Here is a 19,040-nt window from a genome sequence, read left to right as displayed (position 1 = left end):
CAAAATAGTTGAGGTCGTGTGTGTGTGTGTGTGTGTGTGTGTGTGTCAGAGACAGAGAGAGGGACAGAGAGAGGGACAACCAGGGACAGACAGACAGGAAGGGAGAGAGATGAGAAGCATCAATTTTTCGTTGCAGCACCTTAGTTGTCCATTGATTGCTTTCTCATATGTGCCTTGACTGGAGGACTACAGCTGAGCCAGTGACTCCTTGCTCAAGCTGGCAACCTTGGGCTCCAAGCAAGTGACCTTTGGGCTCAAGCCAATGACCATGGGGTCATGTCTATGAACCCACGCTCAAGCCAGTGACCCCACGCTCAAGCTAGTGAGCCCATGCTCAGGCCGGCGACCTCAGGGTTTCAAACTTGAGTCCTCTGTGTCCCAGTCTGACACTCTATCCACTGCCCACCGCCTGGTCAGATTAGTTGAGGTCTTCTTGTTTGGGCCAACAAATAATGAAAAATTCTCTGCAGAAGAAATTTACTTTAATAAGATACATAGCCTAAAGTTCCAATTATTACCAAAAAAAGAAAAGAAAGAAAAGAAAAAATCTGAATGTTCTTGAGTTTATTTTTCATTCTGTCAACTCATTTAAAATGTCACTCAGCAGTCTTTTAAATTTTAATTATTTAATTCCAATAAGATTTATGATACATTAAAAAAGGAATTCACGTTTAAATGTTTATATCCAGGAGCTACATAGCACATAAAAATATTTTTAGAAACCAGCAGGACAGCAACGCTGTGGTCTAGTTTACCATACTTCAGTGATAAAAACAACAATAATAACTGACATTGAGAACTTACTAGGCACTTGTTTATTTTATTTTCACACCAAGCCCACGAGGTAGGAATCAGATTTATTGCCCCCATTTTGCAGATGAGGAAAGTCGGGCACAGAGTGGTTAAATAACCTGTTAACAGTGACGTGACCAGTATGTGATGAAACCAAACCAGGACTGGAAGTCAGTGAGTTTGGCTCCAGATTCCAGCTTTTAACCGCCCCACTTCACTCTGTCTTGAATAACATTGTATATTGAGACAATAGATAATACTAAACTAAGATTTGTGAAAACTTACCAACGCAATTTCCAATTTTGCAATTTTGTATTTGCACCGAGAAGTTCAAGGGTTTGAGGAGTGGTCTGCATATTTGCATACTCTCTTTAACCACCACGTCTTTAACTTTGAGTCAGTTCTTTTCAAGTATGAGATTCTTTCATCCACTGAAAATGGGACTGATGCATTGATAATTATTCTTCTTAGAGGCTTTCAGAATTCATTGGTGTTTCTTGAGAGCTGAATAATTATTTATTATGTATTAGAGACTATGCAGTGAGCATACGCCCAGGGGCTCTTCAGATTAGCAAATAGTGTCTCTACTTTATTAAAATGGACTTGAGTATTATAACAAAAAACACTATTCATTTCCTCTGAATGTTATGAATAATAAAAGTGTCTCCTTCCTCTCAGTCAGGTGGCTTCACACACATCTTCACCGAAGATATGCATGTAAGTCTATAAGTTTTCATTTTTAGCCCATGACTGCCTGACTTTCAGTGTTATCATCATCACCATCATCATCTCCATTATTACTTTGAATTTTTATTGTGGGTTTTTTGGGATCATGAATTCAATATTAAATAATTCATTGTCTTGGAAAACCCATTGTAGATCTATTTTCTAACTTTAAGTTATTATATGATATTATACTAAATTATACCCTTTTTCCCTCCCCAGAACAGAGATGCCAATAACAAGAATGAGAGCCTCACAGCTTTGGATGCCCTGATTTGCAATAAAAATTTCCTTGTTACTGTTATCCACACCCTTGAAAAGCAGAAGAACTTTTCAGTGAAAGACAGGTATTGGTCAATTTGTTTATATTTTGAAAGTCATTAAGTAGAGAAAAGAAAACCTGAGCTCTTTATTTTATTTCCAAACCACAACCTGAATTTGGTGTCTTGAGAACAGGCTGTTTGGTTGGGTGGTCAGGCAGCTGTGATATCTCCATTTCAGATCACACCACCCCAAACAAATTCTATTTTAAAGACACACACATGCAACTCCCCTCCACCCAAAAAACCCTGAAAAACCCAGCACCAAGAAAAAACATGAGTCCTGAATCAAAAAAAGTGGAAGTGATATTTTCTATTTTTAAAAACACCCAAAAAATTTGGGAAAGACATTCACTTCTTGTTACCACTCTAGTTTAAAGTTTAAGTGCTGAAAACACATAAAATGTCCTGAAGATAACATAGGTGTCCTGAAGATTCCATGGATGGAGAATGAAGGTGATTGAGACCTAGACATTTAAAAAAAAAAAAAAGTGACCATGGAAACTACCAACAGTGTCAGACCAAGACTCAGCTGATGGCTAACCTCATTAATTGAGTCTGTTTTTCTTTTTTGTATGTGCTTTTTGTCCTCTGTGTGTGTGTGTGTATATATATATATATATATATATATATATATATATATATATATATTCTTTTTATTTTTATTGAGATACAATTGGCATACAGCACTGTATAGGTTTTAAGGAGTATAGCATGATGATTTGATGTAAAGATATCATCATAACAAATTTGGCACAAAAGTTTAGTTGGCCCGGGCCAGTTAGCTCAGTGGCAGAATGTCAGTCCAGCATGTGGAAGTCCTGGGTTTGATTCCCAGTCAGGATATACAGGAGAAGTGACCTTCTGCTTCTCCACCACTCTTCCCCTGCCCCCTCCCCCTGCTTCCCCTCCTACAGCCATGGCTCAAATGGTTTGAGCAAGTTGTCCCCGGGCGCTGAGGATGGCACTATGGCCTCTCCTCAGGTGCTAAAATAGCTCAGTTGCCAAGCAACAGAGCAGCGGCCCCAGATGGGCAGAGCTTTGCCCCCTAGTGGGCATGCTGGGTGGATGCTGGTCGAGCACATGCAAGAGTCTGTCTCTCTGCCTCCCTGTCTCTCACTTAATTTAAAAAAAAAAGTTAGACCTGGAAATGCTGAGGTCACCGGTTCGAAACCCTGGGCTTGCCTGGTCAAGGCACATGTGGGAGTTGACGCTTCCTGCTCCTCCCCCCCTTCTCTCTCTCTCTCTCTCTCTCTCTCTTCTCTCTGTCTCTCCTTTCTAAAATGAATAAATAAAATTAAAAAAAAAACTTAAAAAAAAAAGTTAACATCCATCATTTCATTTAGCTATAAAAAAATTGCTTTTTTCCCTTGTGATAAAAACTTTTAGGATTACTATCTTAGCAACCTTCAAATACATCATACAGCAGGGTAACGACAGTCATCATATTGCACATTATACCCCAGTGCTTATTTATCTTATAACTAGAAGTTTGTACCTTTTGACACCCTTCATTCAATTTCACCCCCACCCTATCCCTTACCCTGCCTTGGGTAACCACAAATAATCTGATTTATTTTCCTATGAGTGAGATCATATGTATTTATCCTTCTCTGTTTGACTTCTTTCACTTAGCATGATGCCTTCAAGGTCCATTCATGTGGTTGCAAATGGCAAGATTTCATTCTTATTTATGACTGAATGGTATTCCATCTTACACATATATAAATATAAGTGTCACATCTTCTTTACTTGTTCATCTGTTGATGGCCACTTAGGTTGTTTCCATGTCTTGGCTATGGTGACGAAGGCTCTATTTTTAAACAGGTGTCTGTTTGCCTCCTTCTTAACCATTGCACTGCAAACCAAGCTGGTCTACCTGACCAGCATCCTGGAGGTGCTGACCAGGGACTTGATGGAACAGTCCAGTAACATGCAGCCTAAACTTATGCTAAGACGTACCGAGTCCGTGGTTGAAAAACTCCTCACAAACTGGATGTCTGTCTGCCTTTCCGGTTTCCTGCGGGTGAGTGTCACATCCCTCCCTGGGCAGTGTCACAGGTAAGACAATAGGCAATTATTTTTAGCAGATGCTGCTGTCTTTGCCAGGATAAGTCCTGAGCACTCCATGGTGTCAGCATCACCTCTTCCCAGGAGCACACAGAAGGGAAAATCAAGTGATTTTGCTGTAACTGTTCTGTGCAAATGTTAAGTCATTTTGAATTTCCTTGTTCTCTTTTTTTTAAAGTTTTATTGTGGTAAGAACAATGAACATGAGACCTACCCTCTTAAAAGATTTTTAAGTGTTAACAGATTTCTACGTGTTAGCTATAGGCATAACTTTGTATAATAGATGTCTAGAACTTCCCTTGCATAACTGAAATTTTATACCCATTGACTTTTGAACCCACCTCATTCTTTCTCTAACAAGCAGAGCCCAGTTGGCCCATTTAAGAAACTGTACTGAGCCTGACCTGTGGTGGTGCAGTGGATAAAGCGTCGACCTGGAAATTCTGAGGTCGCCGGTTCAAAACCCTGGGCTTGCCTGGTCAAGGCACATATGGGAGTTGATGCTTCCAGCTCCTCCCCACCTTCTCTCTCCGTCTCTCTCTCCTCTCTCTCTCTCCCTCTCTGTCTCTCTCTCTCCCTTTCTCTCTCCTCTCTAAAATGAATAAGTAAAATTAAAAAAAATTTTTTTTTTTTAAAGAAAAGAAACTGTACTGAGTAGAGGGAATATTTCAAACACTGAAAAGAACACACTATTCTCAGTGCCTCTAAAGCACCTGGGAAATACTCATTTACCTACCAATATGCCATTAGCTAATGACATTTTGCTCTAACCCGGTGTTTCCCAACGTGGGGCCCACGCCTCACAGGGGGGCAATTCGATAGTTAAGGGGGGCAATTTGAAAATGGACTCGACACGACTTTAACTCTTTCGCCCCGGGCCATTTAAATGCAATGCTAGATATCGGTGCCAAATTTAACAAAAAATGCAATTCTTAAATAATTGTGGTAAATAATTATTAAGTATAATTTCATTTGACGAGACCAAAATATCAACTGAGTGATTGGCGTCGTCAAGTAAACTTCGTCCTGGGTTCACCGCTGAGTGTGCCGTCTGCTGCGGGGAACCCCGGACTTTTAAAAGCTCACTAAACAACGCAGTTATTCTCACCTAATTGGCCCATCGCAACTTCTGTAGTGTTTCACATCATTCAGTTGGTGTTAATTTGAAATAAGTGTCAGTCAAAACTGTTGTAAAAGCTCGTTGATTTAATAAATATACATATATATATTGCATAGATATAATTGGTAAGTATTTTATTTTATTTTTATCAATATTAAACTCTTTATTAAGTACTTCTTGCATTGGGGCTAGAAAGCAATAATATTTTATAAATATTATTGGGGCTATAATAGTGCATGCACGACAATTTTAATTTTAGAAGCATAACTTTCCAGAAAATTTTGTCAAGTGGAAAAAATATAGATACCTTTTGATTTGCAGTGGTAGTGTAATAAATGTGTTATATACATTTAAATAAATATGAATTTTTAGTATACATTTACTCTATGTCACATTGAATATATTTTAATACATATTTTAATATTAGTTTTTAATTGATCTTATTTTTATTATAGCCCATAGTAAAATGAGTGGTGCAAGCAAGAAAAAAACTCCTCAATATTCGGAGGAATATTTAAAATTTGGGTTCATACCCGCTGTTCACGATGAGCGGATTCCTTTTTGTCTTTTATGCCAGCAATGCTTGACCAACGAATCAATGAAACGAGGTCGTCTTGAGGTGCATTTGAAGGCAAAACATAGTGCTCATATTAATTCAGATTTGAGTTACTTTAAAACTTTAAAGAAAAATTTTGAAAAAAGAACAACATTAAAGTCTCTATTTACTGCTCATACTTCAACTAATAATCGTGTTCTTGAGGCTAGTTATCAAATTTCTTTATTCATCGCTAAAACTGGAGAAAATCACACTATAGGAGAGAATTTAATAAAACCGTCAATATCAGCATTTCTTAAAACGGTTCTTGAAAAAGATGACAAAGATGTAAAAGCTATGCCACTCAGTAACAATTCTGTTAGCAGAAGAATAGATGAAATGAGTGAGGATATTGAAAAACAACTTATTGAAAAGCTGAAAACAGGAAGATTCTCCTTGCAAATGGATGAATCAACTTTGAGAGACAGTGAGGCAGTATTGATAACTTACGTAAGATATATTGATAAAGGACATTTTGCTGAAGAAATGTTGTTCTGTAAAAGATTAGAAAGCACCACTACCTCCAAAGATATATATAATAAGCTAAAAAACTACTTAGATATCAATGATATGCCAATGAAAAATATAACATCTTGTGCTGCAGATGGTGCTCCCAATATGATGGGCAAGAAAAATGGCTGCTTAAAATTGATGAAAGATGCGAATCCAGAAATGATTCTTGTGCATTGTGTTATTCATAGGGAAAACTTGGTAGCTAAAAACATCTCGCCTGTTCTGAATGAAGTATTACATACAGTAATAAAGTGTGTTAATGCTATTAAAGCTAGTGCCAAATGTGAGCGTCTTTTCAAGCTATTTTGTGAAGAACAAAATGAAGACCATGTGAGACTTTTACTTCATACTGAGTAAGATGGCTATCTAAAGGAAACTGTTTAAAAAGATTTATGGAACTGTTTGATACTCTTAGTGATTTTTTAAGCGACAAACCTGAAATGAAGTATCTGTTAACAATAGATGGTAAAGCATTTGTGAGTTATTTAGCCGATATCTTTGAAAAACTAAATATATTAAATAAGCAACTTCAAGGAACAAATAAAACTCTTGTCGATGCAAAAGCAAAGATATTTGGTGTCATTACCAATATTGAGTTATGTCAGAAACATATTAACAACAAAAACTTTAAACAGTTTCATTGGCTCCAAAAATGTGAAGTAACTGATACCGCTTTACTTGTTATTGTCAATCATTTGAATATTCTATCGGCTGATTTAAAAGAAAGATTTTCTGATTTAAAACAAATTGATTTCCCAACATGGATGATGCAGCCAATGTTAGTGGATTTGTCTGATATATCAAATATGCAGTATCAAGAAGAACTCGCAGAATTGCAAAATGATGAGTCAGTTAAAGCTTTATTTAATATCAAAGGAGCGATGGCATGGCTTTGTGAGGAAACAGAAATCAAATACCCAAATTCAACCAAATGTCCAAGAAAACTATTGCTACCGTTTCCATCTTCATTTTTAGCTGAATGTGGATTCAGTGCTGTAAATGATTTACTGGTAAAAAAAAAAGAAATCGGCTGGATATAACACAACATGGAGACTTGAGACTAAAGCTAACCAAATTGGAACCTAATATAAAATCTCTTGCAGCAAGCATCAAGTGCAAGGATCACACTAAATTAAAATAATAAATTAATATAGAAAAATCTGTATTAAAATTATTTGGAATTTAAATTTCTGTTTTTCATTATATGTTTTGAAATTTTACTTACTGTGTTTTGTTAACAATTTCATAGTGATTTCTTCCTAGAACCTATCATTTATGTTTATTAAGTGAACAAATCAATTTTTTAATGTTAAAAATTATGTATGTTACATAGGGGGGGACATAAAAATTTTAGAAAGGTTAAGGTGGGGCATGGCACAAAAAAGATTGGGAAACACTGCTCTAACCAGTCATTCCATATTAAAGCAAGTCCCCATAGAGCATTCACCAAAGAGTTCACTTTGTTGGAGTTACTGTAAGAGCCTGGCTATAATTTATTATTATTATTATTCAGTGAGAGAAGGGGAGGCAGAGAGACAGACTGCTGCATGTACCCCAAATGGGATCCACCAGGAAAGCCCACTAGGGGGTGATTCTCTGCCCTTGGGGCATTGCTCTGTTGCTCAGCAACTGAGCTCTTCTTAGTGCCTTAGGTGGAGGCCATGGACCCATCCTCAGCACCCAGGGCCAACTCACTCCAATTGAGCCATGGTTGCAGGAGGGGAAGAGAGAGAGAAGTGAGAGGGGGAGGGTTGGAGAAGCAGATGGGCGCTTCTCCTGTGTGCCCTGGCCGAGAATCCAATCCAGGACTTCCACATGCCAGGCCGATGCCCTACCACTAAGCAACGGGCCAAGGTACCTGGCTTTAATTTAATTGAATCTCAACATTGTTGAAATGCAAACTTTGTGCAGATTCCAGTGGTTTAGAAAATGGGCCTTGGAGCCCACTGCTTGGTCCGAAATTAAGACTCCGCTACTTACTAGAGGCCCTGCGCTGTCTGAGCCTTTGTTTTATAACCTGTAGAACTGAAAGAAGAGTATTTTAGACCTGTTCTGAGGCACAGATGAGAAAATGTATGTAATTGCTTAGCACTGGGTAAGCACTCCATAAATGTTGACCATTATTATTATAAAATATTAATAGGAAAAGAAGAGGGAGAGTGTTCTGTTAGACCCAATCTTCATTCAACCCTCTGTAGCCCCTAGTGCAGAATTTCACCAGCCTTCCAGATTCCAGTAAAACTGCATAATTGTGTACTTGTAGCTAGTTTCAAAATCTAATTAAACTTTGAATAAGATATACTGCTATGCCACAGGTTTTAACAGTGCTACTTAAGTTTAGATCCAAAAGCAGCACTTTAAATAGACTGTGCTTAGTTTAATGTTTAATGCAATCTTACAAATAGATGCAGAACTTTTTTTTTTTTACCAACCCCCTTCTCTCCCAAAGCAATATTCATTTATTAAGATTAATGAAATCTGCCTTCTTTTCTGTTTACTTGGTATAAATCAGCATACGCTTTGGGGAGCTGTTGAGTGGTTATTTCTGGGGAAGATATTTTTTGCTTTCCACCCACCTAGCTTCAGCCACAGCCACCTGCCCAGTTCCCAGGGCTTAGCCTGAAAAGGCAGATGGCTGTCCCACCACAATGCCACTGAACCCGAAGCTCTGAGAGTGGGGGCCGTTATCTATGTTTTCTAAGCTCCTCCAGGTGATTCCACCTGCGCCACGTTTGAGAACCCTGGGGCAGTAGGGCTAACAGCTGTGGTTAGAAGCTGCAGGTTTGGGCTCTTAAGTTCCTATCAGCCCCAGTTAGATGTGTGTCTGTGGGTATAGCACTTTCCATCTGGGCCTCTCCCCACCAAATAAGGAACATGGTCATTAGTTTTAAATTTTCTTCCAGCTCTTTCTTGTGGGACCTTGTGATTCTTACCCTGAGCCCCAAGGGTTGGTCGGTTACTTGCTCTTACTGCTCTTGGGCATTAAATGAGTGAGGCATTCTGAAAATCTGGGCTCCAAGCCCAAAGGGCCCCCTTGAGCAGAGGATTCTGGGTCAAGATGTCGCAGTGCTGATTGAAGAGTGTCTCGAGCACTTGGTGGTGAGGGGGCGGCGTGCTCACTGGGAGGAAGTGGCATTGAGCCAGTGGGTGATAGTTTCATTTTCAGTGGAACGATTCCCTCAGTGTGGAGGGCCTGACTTCCCCCACCAAGTGCCTGAGGGGGTGTGGGATTCTGATGGCCCTAGTCATCCTGTCCGACCCCACAAACACTTGACCGGGCATCACTGGCCCTGTAACCTCCAGCTAACTACCCCTCTGAGCCTCCCAGATTCTGGGGGTAAAATAATAATATTAATGGCTGCCATTTATTGTATGTGCCAGACATCATGCTAAGAGCTTTGCTCACCTTTCCTTATTTAAATCCCATGAAGTAAGCACCTTTATGACCATTTTGTGTATGGGAAAATTGGGGCACACAGAATAGGTATGACTTCCCCAAATCCCACAGCTATCATATGACAGTGCTAGGCATAGAGAGCTCTGAGCCACCCATTCCTGCATCCCCAGTGAGCAAGCACCTTCTTGCAGGCCTAGGAGGGGATTGAAGGATGGAACAAGATCACAGATGTTGTCAGCCTCTGGCTCAGCCAGGGCTAGAACGTCATGGAAAAAAGGACCATGAAAGGGCCAAGCTTAGTTGCCATCAGAGCAGAGGAAGGGTGGGGTGGGTCGATGCGTCGGGCTCCGCCACAAGCCAGCTCCCTAGGCTGCAGTGTGTGCCCTGGTCTGAAAGGTGCCTAAGCCCTCAGCGGGTGGGACTAACCTAGACATTATGTTCAATGGTGACAAAGAGATTTCACAACCCCTTGGTTTCCTTAGCAAGCCACACACCAGAATCCCTTGGGAAGGTCTTGAGACTACAGATGCCCAAGCCTCAGCTATAGAGATTCTGGACCTGTGGGACTGAAGTAAGGCCCAGGCACCTGAATTTTTTACAAGAGCCCCACTAGATGCTGGTGATGAGTGTCCAGGGTTGTAACCACATGCATGAGCAGCAGTGTAAGACGAGATATTACTTAGCTCCGTCTAGCTGCACTCTGGATTCCTGACTTGACGACCATAGAGTCTGTAGCTGCCACTCCACACAGCCCTGGAGAGCCCACCCAGCCCCCTGGCTCCAGCCTCTCTGGGCACATCCAGCTCCTCATGAGGGCACTCACCCCGTGTCTGTTGTGTGCTGGAGGAAAGGGGAAGTGAGTGGAGGTTCTCGGTTTGTGGTTAGGACATTACCCAAGAGGGCAGAGGGAAAGAGAAGGGAGCAGCATGGTTGTGAACCACTAAATAAAGGAAGTTTCTAAGAGGAATTTAAATGTCATGGACTTGTCCCAAACCTCTCTCCACCTGGGAAATTTTTGAACATTCCACCTCTGCCCTACACTCAAGGAGGAGACTCAAGGATGTCTCAGCAGGGCAAGAGAAGCAATCAACAGAGCCCACTGGACTGGAGGGGGCTGAAGGGGGCCAGAGGAAGCTGTGGAACTGGGAAGGGCGCATGTTCTTGGAGTAAATACAAAGAATGCGACAGGGGTTGGAAGGGGCACTCATGAGACTTAAAAGAAGTCTCAGCTGACATGTCCAGTGGGTGAGAGGTCCAGTGCAGCCTCCTTTCAAAGTCAGGGGCAGTGGCTGTAAAGCCTGACTTTGCAAACTGGTGCTTTAAGCCCTAGTCACCTGGCTGGCTCCGCATCATCACTGAGGCAGTTTGAGTTCCGGGCTCTGGCCGGCCCTTCCTCCCCCACATATTCTGTTTCATGTCTGTTGCTCAAAGGTTGTGGCAGAAACAGAACACATAGCTTCCACTTGGGCTGCCCAGACTCCATCTGAGCATAAAGTGGCTACAAATGTGAGGCATTTCAATCACCGCAGGGGTGGCAGCCCCTGGTCCAGGAAAAAGCGCACATGTAGAGAAAGAGTGGAGAAAGAGGCCATCAGGATGGGCCATCAGAATGTTTGGCAAAAGCCTTAGAGCGATGGAATTGGCTCTGACCCAGGGAAAGAAGGTGACGCCCATTGCGGCCCTGCCCCAGCAAAGGTGCTGGGCGTGACTACGCATGCGCTGTGTCTGGGAAAGGCAGGAGACCAGCCGCGGGGCAGAAGAGAAGGCTGCAAGTTGCTTAACTGAGGGCTACTTCCTCCAGGAAAAGCTATTACACCAAAAAGCATCCTCCTTGGCCAGAGTCTGAAAGGTTCTTATGTTTATTCTAGTTACCAAGGCTAATTGTTGTGAATTTTTAAAAATGCTATATTTATTTTCAGTTTTTCTCAAGAAAAAGAAAGGCAATTAAATAGGAATGTATACAGAGGTTATACCTCTGCACCAACTCATAGTTCTTAGGTGTTAGCCAACCAATGAGCATTAGTCATCTACCACATAGAGGCTTCAACATCCAAGATGCTCAGCTACTGCGTGCACTTCACGTGGCTATCGCATTGTGTGTGTGTGCACGCCTGAGTATTGCTCTCAATCCTCAGTAGAGCGATACGTATTTCCTTGAGAGTTTCCTGTTGGTTGTTAGAAAACACTGTCTCCTGTCGTAGTGCCATAAACTGAAACTTTAATTCTTTGGAAAGTACAGTAGATTCTGCAGAAAGCTAACTGTTGCTTTTGTGTCTTTTCCAAGGAGACTGTTGGAGAGCCGTTCTATTTGTTAGTGACGACGTTGAACCAGAAAATAAACAAGGGTCCTGTCGATGTAATCACATGCAAAGCTCTGTACACCCTTAATGAGGACTGGCTGCTCTGGCAGGTTCCGGATTTCAATACTGTGGTATGTTTGTGCTGACGCTCCATCCGGACTTGGACTTGGAGATGAGTCTGGCTGGGAGGGTGAAGTTGGGGAGGGACCTGGGGCGTCACTTAAAGGGAACCGATATCTTTCCTGCGCTTGAGAGGCCTCGCACGTTTAATCATTTAAAAACAGTAGTGGATAACATATTAGCACGTGTTCACATAATAGGTTTTAATTACTTGGATTGGGGGAGCAAGTATGGTAATGACGCCTGGGGTACTCATCAATTTCCAAAGATTTTAATATCAGGATTGCTTATAGCTTTCGGCATCGTCAGAGGAAATGCAAAGTACTCCCTATTCAGCACTTGTAATTGCAATCAGAATTTCTCAAACAGCTCTGCTCTGGAAGACAATGTGTGAAGATATATTTCAACCAAATTGAGGCTGTCTTATTTTAGAACCATAACACAAGACAAATTCTACTGTGTTCCCCATGCAACTCAACGCCCTCACTTTATTTTCGTGGATTAGTTACAAATGTTTGGTGTCATGCACTTAATGTTCTGTGATCTCATAGATATTTTTAGAGGAAAGCTGTAAATCACTGCAGGAAGATGACTGCCTGGCTGCTGGAGGGTTTTGCCCATTTGAGAACTTCCTGTTCACCCTTCCCCTCCCCACCCACCCTCTTCCCTTTCTATGGGGAGAGGGACCATTTCTTGCATATACAGAAATTTTAGTGAACCAAGCATGACCAGTATCTCCAAAATTACTTAGGAATATTCTGTGCTTTTTGTGTGTGTTTTGTTGTTAATAGAGACTTGGGAAAGAGATTGCTGTGTTTTGGTTTGATCTTTAGCTTTTCGGAGACTCTGGGCTTTTCTACAATCTCATTAGTGGAGAAGGAGGAAAGAATTGCAGTGGTTTTGGAGTTGCTCGGTGAGGGAGCTGGGTCTCCTCCTGTAGCTCTGCTCTGCGTGGCGGCAAGTGCTGCCGTCCGGGAAGAATCCCTTCCTTAATTGGACAAGGCACCACGTTGCGTCGACTGTGTAATGGTTATGTTCTCTGGTGGGAGAAGAGTTTGCAGATCAGCTGTTTCGAGTTCTCAGCTACTGGAAGATATAGCTCACCCTCCACTAAAAATGGCACCATGCTTAATGGCCATCCACGAGGCAGGAATCTGAGCAGGAAGTCAACAGTTCTGTTTTCTGCCTAAACACTTTCTGCACTTCAGTGTGCAATGAGAATCACCTAGAGAGCTTAGTAAGCACCAACTGTGAGGCACCACCCTAGAGTTTGGAAGCCTGTAGATCTGGAGTGTGGTCTGAGGGTTTGTATTTCTAAAGAGCTCCCTGCAGGACCACCTGTGCAGAACAATTGGAATAGTGGTTAAGAGCCAGGCAGGTTTGAATCCTGCCTCTGGTACTGGCTAGCTGTGTGACATTGGGTATGTTTCAAAACCTCTCTGGGCATGTCTCCTCGTGTTTAAAATGGAGATGATGATCATGGTGCCTGCCTATCTCATGGGTTGTTGCAAGGATTAAGAGTCTGTATTCTGCAAAGCCCTTAGATTAGAACATTACCCAGCACACAAATGCTGTTTAAAGCTTTCTTACATTTAATTAATATCCCTCCTGGTGCATTTCTTGTTATAAATGCAGATCCAGGTAGACCAATCAATGCCTGGGTCTTTCCTTGAGACTGAATTAAATCAGAGTCTCTGGGGTTGGAGAACCCCACTGGTCTCTTGGAGATCAAAAGATAAACTTTGCACCCAGGCCCTTGGCCTTTGCTTTTGCTGACCCCGAGTTTGTCTTTAAACCCAGCGCCTCGGTCCTAAACCAGAAGATGTTGGTGTTTTCACTTTGAAACATTTTAGAAGTCCCACAGGTTCCACAAGAGAAATATTTGCAAGGGAATATAGGTCGGGGAATCCAGTGGTAATTTCCTTTCATGAAAACATGAACCCCAACAGGAAAGAGAGGAAAGAAGATGCTGGGAGTGGGGAGAAGTCTGATGCCTGAAGCCGCCTGTGAGGTTTGAGTCCCTTTTAACGCTTTACATCTGAACACTTTTCCCCCCTTTCATTTTGAAACATTATTTATTTCACAGTCAATTAGGACCATGTGCTTCTGATTTGTTAACACTCAACTCATCATCAAAGTGTTTCTTGATGTTGAAGAAATTCATGTTGACTCTTGGGTTCTTTTTTCCGTTATCAACCCTGGGGAAAAAAAAAGACTAATGGAAAATTATGATTTTAGATACCCACATTAATCTTCCTTTCAAATATGGATTTACCATCCGATGTCGAGAGTTGAAACTGGAGAAGGGGTGGCCACTTCTCTCAAGGGGCCTCGCCGTTGACAGTGAATTGTAGTGCCTACTGCTGGGTCTGTTCCAGCCTCTTTCATGGTGCGTGATCTCACCAGGAGCTCCTGAGAAGCACATGATCTGGCCTATGCTTGTGTGACAAGATGTTAGCAGAAGGTCAATATAAAAAATTTAAAGTTTTTTGTTTCCTTTCAGCCAAGTTCCCCTAGCGTTAACCATCGTCTATCTCTCTCTTCTCCCTCCTCCCCCTCTTTCTCGTTTTAATCCCCCCCCACACCGCCCCAGTTCCCCGTGCATGTACACCCAGTGGCTTGAAGTCTTGATTTTCTAAATTTGCCTGAGGTGCTTTAAGTAATTGAAAACCTGGGTGTGGTGAACAAACTGAAGTGAGAGAGTGTGTGTAATTCTTTCAAGGAAGAAAAGTCAAATTAAAATCAGGATCCAGCCCCATGATAACTTGCAGTGACAGTGTGGTACGCCACAGAAACATCTTTAAAAAGAGGATCCCAAACTCCTGTTTGGCTCAATGCTCAGAAACATAGCACCTCATATGACAACCTCTAAGATTAGGATGGGTTCCCTCCGAGGTGTGGGGTGTTCTTGCCTGTTCCTCCTACATGAAATTGTTCTACGTACTAATGGGCCCTGGGAAGTGATTCTTTGTTCCCTGCAACCTGGGAGGAAAGTTCCTCTGTCTGCCCTCAAGTTTAAGAAAAGCCCCACAGTCACACTCACACTCCTCCTGTCAGAAACCGCCCTTCTCCAGCAAGGGATGCAGGCTGGTGTTCAATGCGGCAGGCTGTCCTGACGTCATCGCCCTCCCAAACGTGGGCAGCAGAGGAGGTCTGTACACCGCAGGACTCACGTCTTCCTCTGCTATCCAGGGACTCAGGTTTGGCAGCCAGAGGAGGAACAAACCATACTGCTCTACAGTTTTTCCTCTTTTGCAAAATATTAGGTATGTTTGCTTTCAATTGCTGGAGTGTCTTAGGCCCCGAGCGGGCTCTGTGTTGAGAGGGATTTTAGAGCAGGTGGCCCAAAACTTCGAAGGAGCGAGGGAAGACGTGAGGATTTCAGTTCCAGGAAAGTATGTCACAGGGGAGAAAGGACATTTGCCTCGCTTTCAGGAAGAGATGAGAAAACCCAATAACTCATAGCATGTGTGCTGAATTAGCAAGAGAAGGTTGACTTGTAATCAAAGTTAAACGAGAAATGTTTTTTTGAACTCTTAAACCCAGGAAATGAGCCTGCCAATCGCTGTATCTGAGAGATAGCATCTTGGCAGCCTGGGCAACAGTGTTCCGACAAACATATTATTGCCCTCATTCTCATATCTATGAGAAAGTCTTTAAGATTATTAGAAATTCTTGAAAAAGCAGAGATACATGCTTACGGAGATCTTAATGCCTCTATATGATTTATTAAAGGTTGATGCCAGCCCACATGAGCCTGTCCTTTTTTTCCCTAGTGGTCACCATTTGGGGGAGGGAGGGTCATGTTTAATAAAGTATTTCACATATAGCAGAGCCCTCACTATCTCTAGCAAGAATGTCTTGTCTACACACTTCCTATAACATGGTGGCTCTCCCCAGCACTCCCCAGTTTCTCGCATTCCATTTAGTTTGTCCTTTCAGAAGATCTATTATCCCTGTAATTAAACAACCCACTGTCCCGATTAAGTCATTCTCTGTTACTTCAATTACGTCCCATTGTTCATTAAATCCTGATGTTTGCACTTCAGCAATCTTGTTTTTAATACTTCTAGCATTTGTGGAGAAACAGTGAAGTTAATTAAAATCCTTGAGTTTTTTTTTTCGCCTTTTTCTTTCTACCATAGTGCAAATCATTTCCATTATGACTTGCGATAATACCGAAACCACTACTAACTCCGTAGTTACTGTTCTGAGCTTCCTGATCAAAGAAGTGAAACCATTTTTTTTTATAATCAGTTTAGGTAAGTCATTCCCTTGTTGATGGCAGGCAGTGAAAAATGAAAAATTAACATTAAATGTCTTAAATGACTTGCATCTTCATACCCTTCTCACACCCATAATCACAGAATTAGAAATCATTTACATAGTTACCTAAATAGAAAAGTATTTAACCTTCTCCTCTGTGGCTCAACTGTGACTATTACTTCATCATTAAGGGTCCTTATTTATACCCGCGCACCTCAGAGAATGGTAACCTCCAAAGCAAGGCGTGATGGAGATAAAGGCATTTTTTAGATTTGTCTTTTCTTGCATTGTCAAAATCAGCATTCCATTTACTATTACCTAGAGCAGGGATCAGCAAATAAGAGCCTATGCACCAAACACGGCCCTGCTGCCCATTGTTATAAATAAAGTTTTATTGGAACACAGCCTTATCCGTTCATTTACTATTGTCTGTGGCTGTTTCTGCTACATCTGCAGAGTTGAGGAGTTGTGACAGAGACCATACAGGCCACAAAATCTTAAATATTATCTGGCCTTTTACAGAAAGTTTGCCAGCCCTAATCTAGAGCTTGATATAACAGAGAAAAAGAACTAGCATCGCCCTCCCAACAACCCCAAAAGCCTTGATCGTTATCCTCTCCTTCTGGGGACACAGCAGTAAAAATGCCTTATCACGCTCCATAAATCTGAAACTCGGAGCATTTGCCAAAAAACAAAAAAACAAAACAAAAAAAAAAAACTGTGAAAAACTCGTATTAAGCCTAAACGACTTAAATCAATCATTTGAGGCTAAATCAGACAGATTCTCACTCGATTCTAGCATGAACAAATGTGAGCAAATGCTAGCAAGTATAAAAAAATTTGTGTGAGAAACTGAAATTTGAGGCAGTCTCTCCATTAACTTATGATTTTTTTTTTCTTCAAAATGGAGAAAGCCTTTCTCCTTCATTTTTCTGTTGGGCAAAGAAGCTTGGGGTCCTTTGTCTTGGGTGGGGACAGGAAAAGGCAGGTAGAAAAGGGAGACTAGCAGGCAGGAGTAGCAGCGGAGGAGGCGTCTGGCCCCATGTCCCAGGGTTGCCCGCTCCAGCTTCAGCAAATCCTCAGATCAGAAGCTTGCCTGGAACTAGCACTTCTAACTCGGGGCTCATGCTGCTTCTGCTGAACTTCTGGAAGTGTTCACTGCCTCTCTCTCTCTCTCTCTCTCTCTCTCTCTCTCTCTCTTACTTTCTCCCCACCCCCCATTCAGTCTAGTATAAAAACCAGACTTTCTTCATGACCTTTATTGGCTCTGAAACGAAATTAGAAGTACATCTTACAGGTTTTGTTTAATGAAACTAATTATTGGCTAAGACCTTTTATGATAAAGTTGCTTGTTTGTAACAAATTCTTTTAAAATTGCTTTCTAGGTATTATAAGGCATTGCAAAAAGGATGCAACACAGCCCTGCCCTTATTAGCCAAGAATTGGTCAAGTAGTAAATGAGGCAGCCCGGTCATCCTTTCCCCCATGTAGGGGGAGGAGTGTGAAAAGAAGGCTTCTCTCCTCTTGCTTCTAGGTTTGCCTGCTGAAGCCTTATTTTTCTGCCTTAATATCTGAAAGCACCAAGTTGTGTGAAGGGCTGCTGGGTTAAGCTGCTAGTGAGCCCGGGTTGTGGTTGTATGTCCAGGTGCTGGCTATTGTTATGAGAAACCTAAAACCTTATTAGAAGGGAAGTGTTCTCTTCTTCACCTTTTATTTCTATAGATAGTACAAGGCTTCTCCTTCAGATGTCAGGTGGTAGGTTTAGAGATGCAAACATGGTTCTTCAAGTCCTCCACCCTCCATTCTACCCAAAGGAATTGAGATACTTTATCTAGACCTCCTGACCTGAGTAGAAAACTGTGGCTCACTGCTCACCAGTCAATTTAGAATTGAAACCAAGTATCTCCCTGGTTCAGAGGCTTCCTCATGTACTTCTGTACAAGCAGCTTCTTTCCAGACCCAATTCAAATGTCCCTTCCTCCATGCAGCCTTCCCTGATGTCTCTCCCTTTGAAATCCTTCTTCTAAGCTAAAGGTAATACCTCTTTGTGCCTCAGTTTCTCAGTTTCTGAAACATGGGAATAATGATAGACTCCATGTCATAGGGTTGTTTCTGAGATTGATTTACATATGCAAATACACATCATTTACAACAGTGCTTGGCACAGTGGAAGCACTCCTTAATTCACTATTAGTTTGTGTTATTATTTAGTAATCCTGTCACTCCTCTGAGAGAGGAACAATGAGAACTTCAAGGCTCTTGCAATGACTTGCCCCTGCTCCCTCAGCGGGGAAGGAGCAGGGGGAGGGGACGAGGCCTACTCTCTGGCCTGCAGCCCTCCTGACCTCCCCACTCAGATTCCTTGTGAGCACTTCCTGAGGGCGGCAGCACTGCACCAGGTGGCTGACTATTGCTTCACAGGTGATGCTTTGTTTCTCAAATAAAATGTCCATTCTCTGAGAACGAGGACTGTCTTAAGGTCTCTCCTACACCCAGCCCCTAATGGGAGGAGCACAGGGGGACTGGTTGCACAGTTCTTGAAGGTCAGCGGGTGAGTTGGCAATGGGGCCAGAGGCCCGGTGTGTGCCCTGTGCCAGCAGGCTATGCCTGAGGTGGAGGCAGAGTGGGAGGCAGAGCGGGAGGGGGAGGGAGGAGGAGGAGAGGGCCCACCCTGAGAGCCTGACTGCACTTCCTCAAGTAGTGTGAACAGTATGAAAAATGAACACAAATCAATTTATGTCTGAATTTACTCTCAGAATTCCCTGTGGACGCCATAAAATGTCATTTTCCCTTTCCCCACCCATCTTGCTGTGAAGGCAGTGGC

General features: G+C 42.2%; 1 protein-coding gene across 1 annotated transcript in view; it reads left to right on the top strand.

The window, feature by feature from the left end:
• PLXNC1 (plexin C1) overlaps positions 1-19,040 on the top strand; it is a 174,063-nt gene that overhangs the window by 124,508 nt on the left and 30,515 nt on the right. Inside the window, exons 18-21 of the mRNA XM_066368633.1 lie at positions 1,471-1,509; positions 1,738-1,862; positions 3,663-3,861; positions 11,815-11,961. Of these exons, the coding sequence (XP_066224730.1) occupies positions 1,471-1,509; positions 1,738-1,862; positions 3,663-3,861; positions 11,815-11,961 (510 nt within the window). The remainder of the gene's footprint in view (positions 1-1,470; positions 1,510-1,737; positions 1,863-3,662; positions 3,862-11,814; positions 11,962-19,040) is intronic.

Source organism: Saccopteryx leptura, chromosome 2 (assembly GCF_036850995.1).
Source record: "Saccopteryx leptura isolate mSacLep1 chromosome 2, mSacLep1_pri_phased_curated, whole genome shotgun sequence".
Classification (NCBI taxonomy): domain Eukaryota; kingdom Metazoa; phylum Chordata; class Mammalia; order Chiroptera; family Emballonuridae; genus Saccopteryx; species Saccopteryx leptura.
Note: the sequence above shows the minus strand (reverse complement) of the source record. Positions and strands in the feature narration are given on the sequence as shown.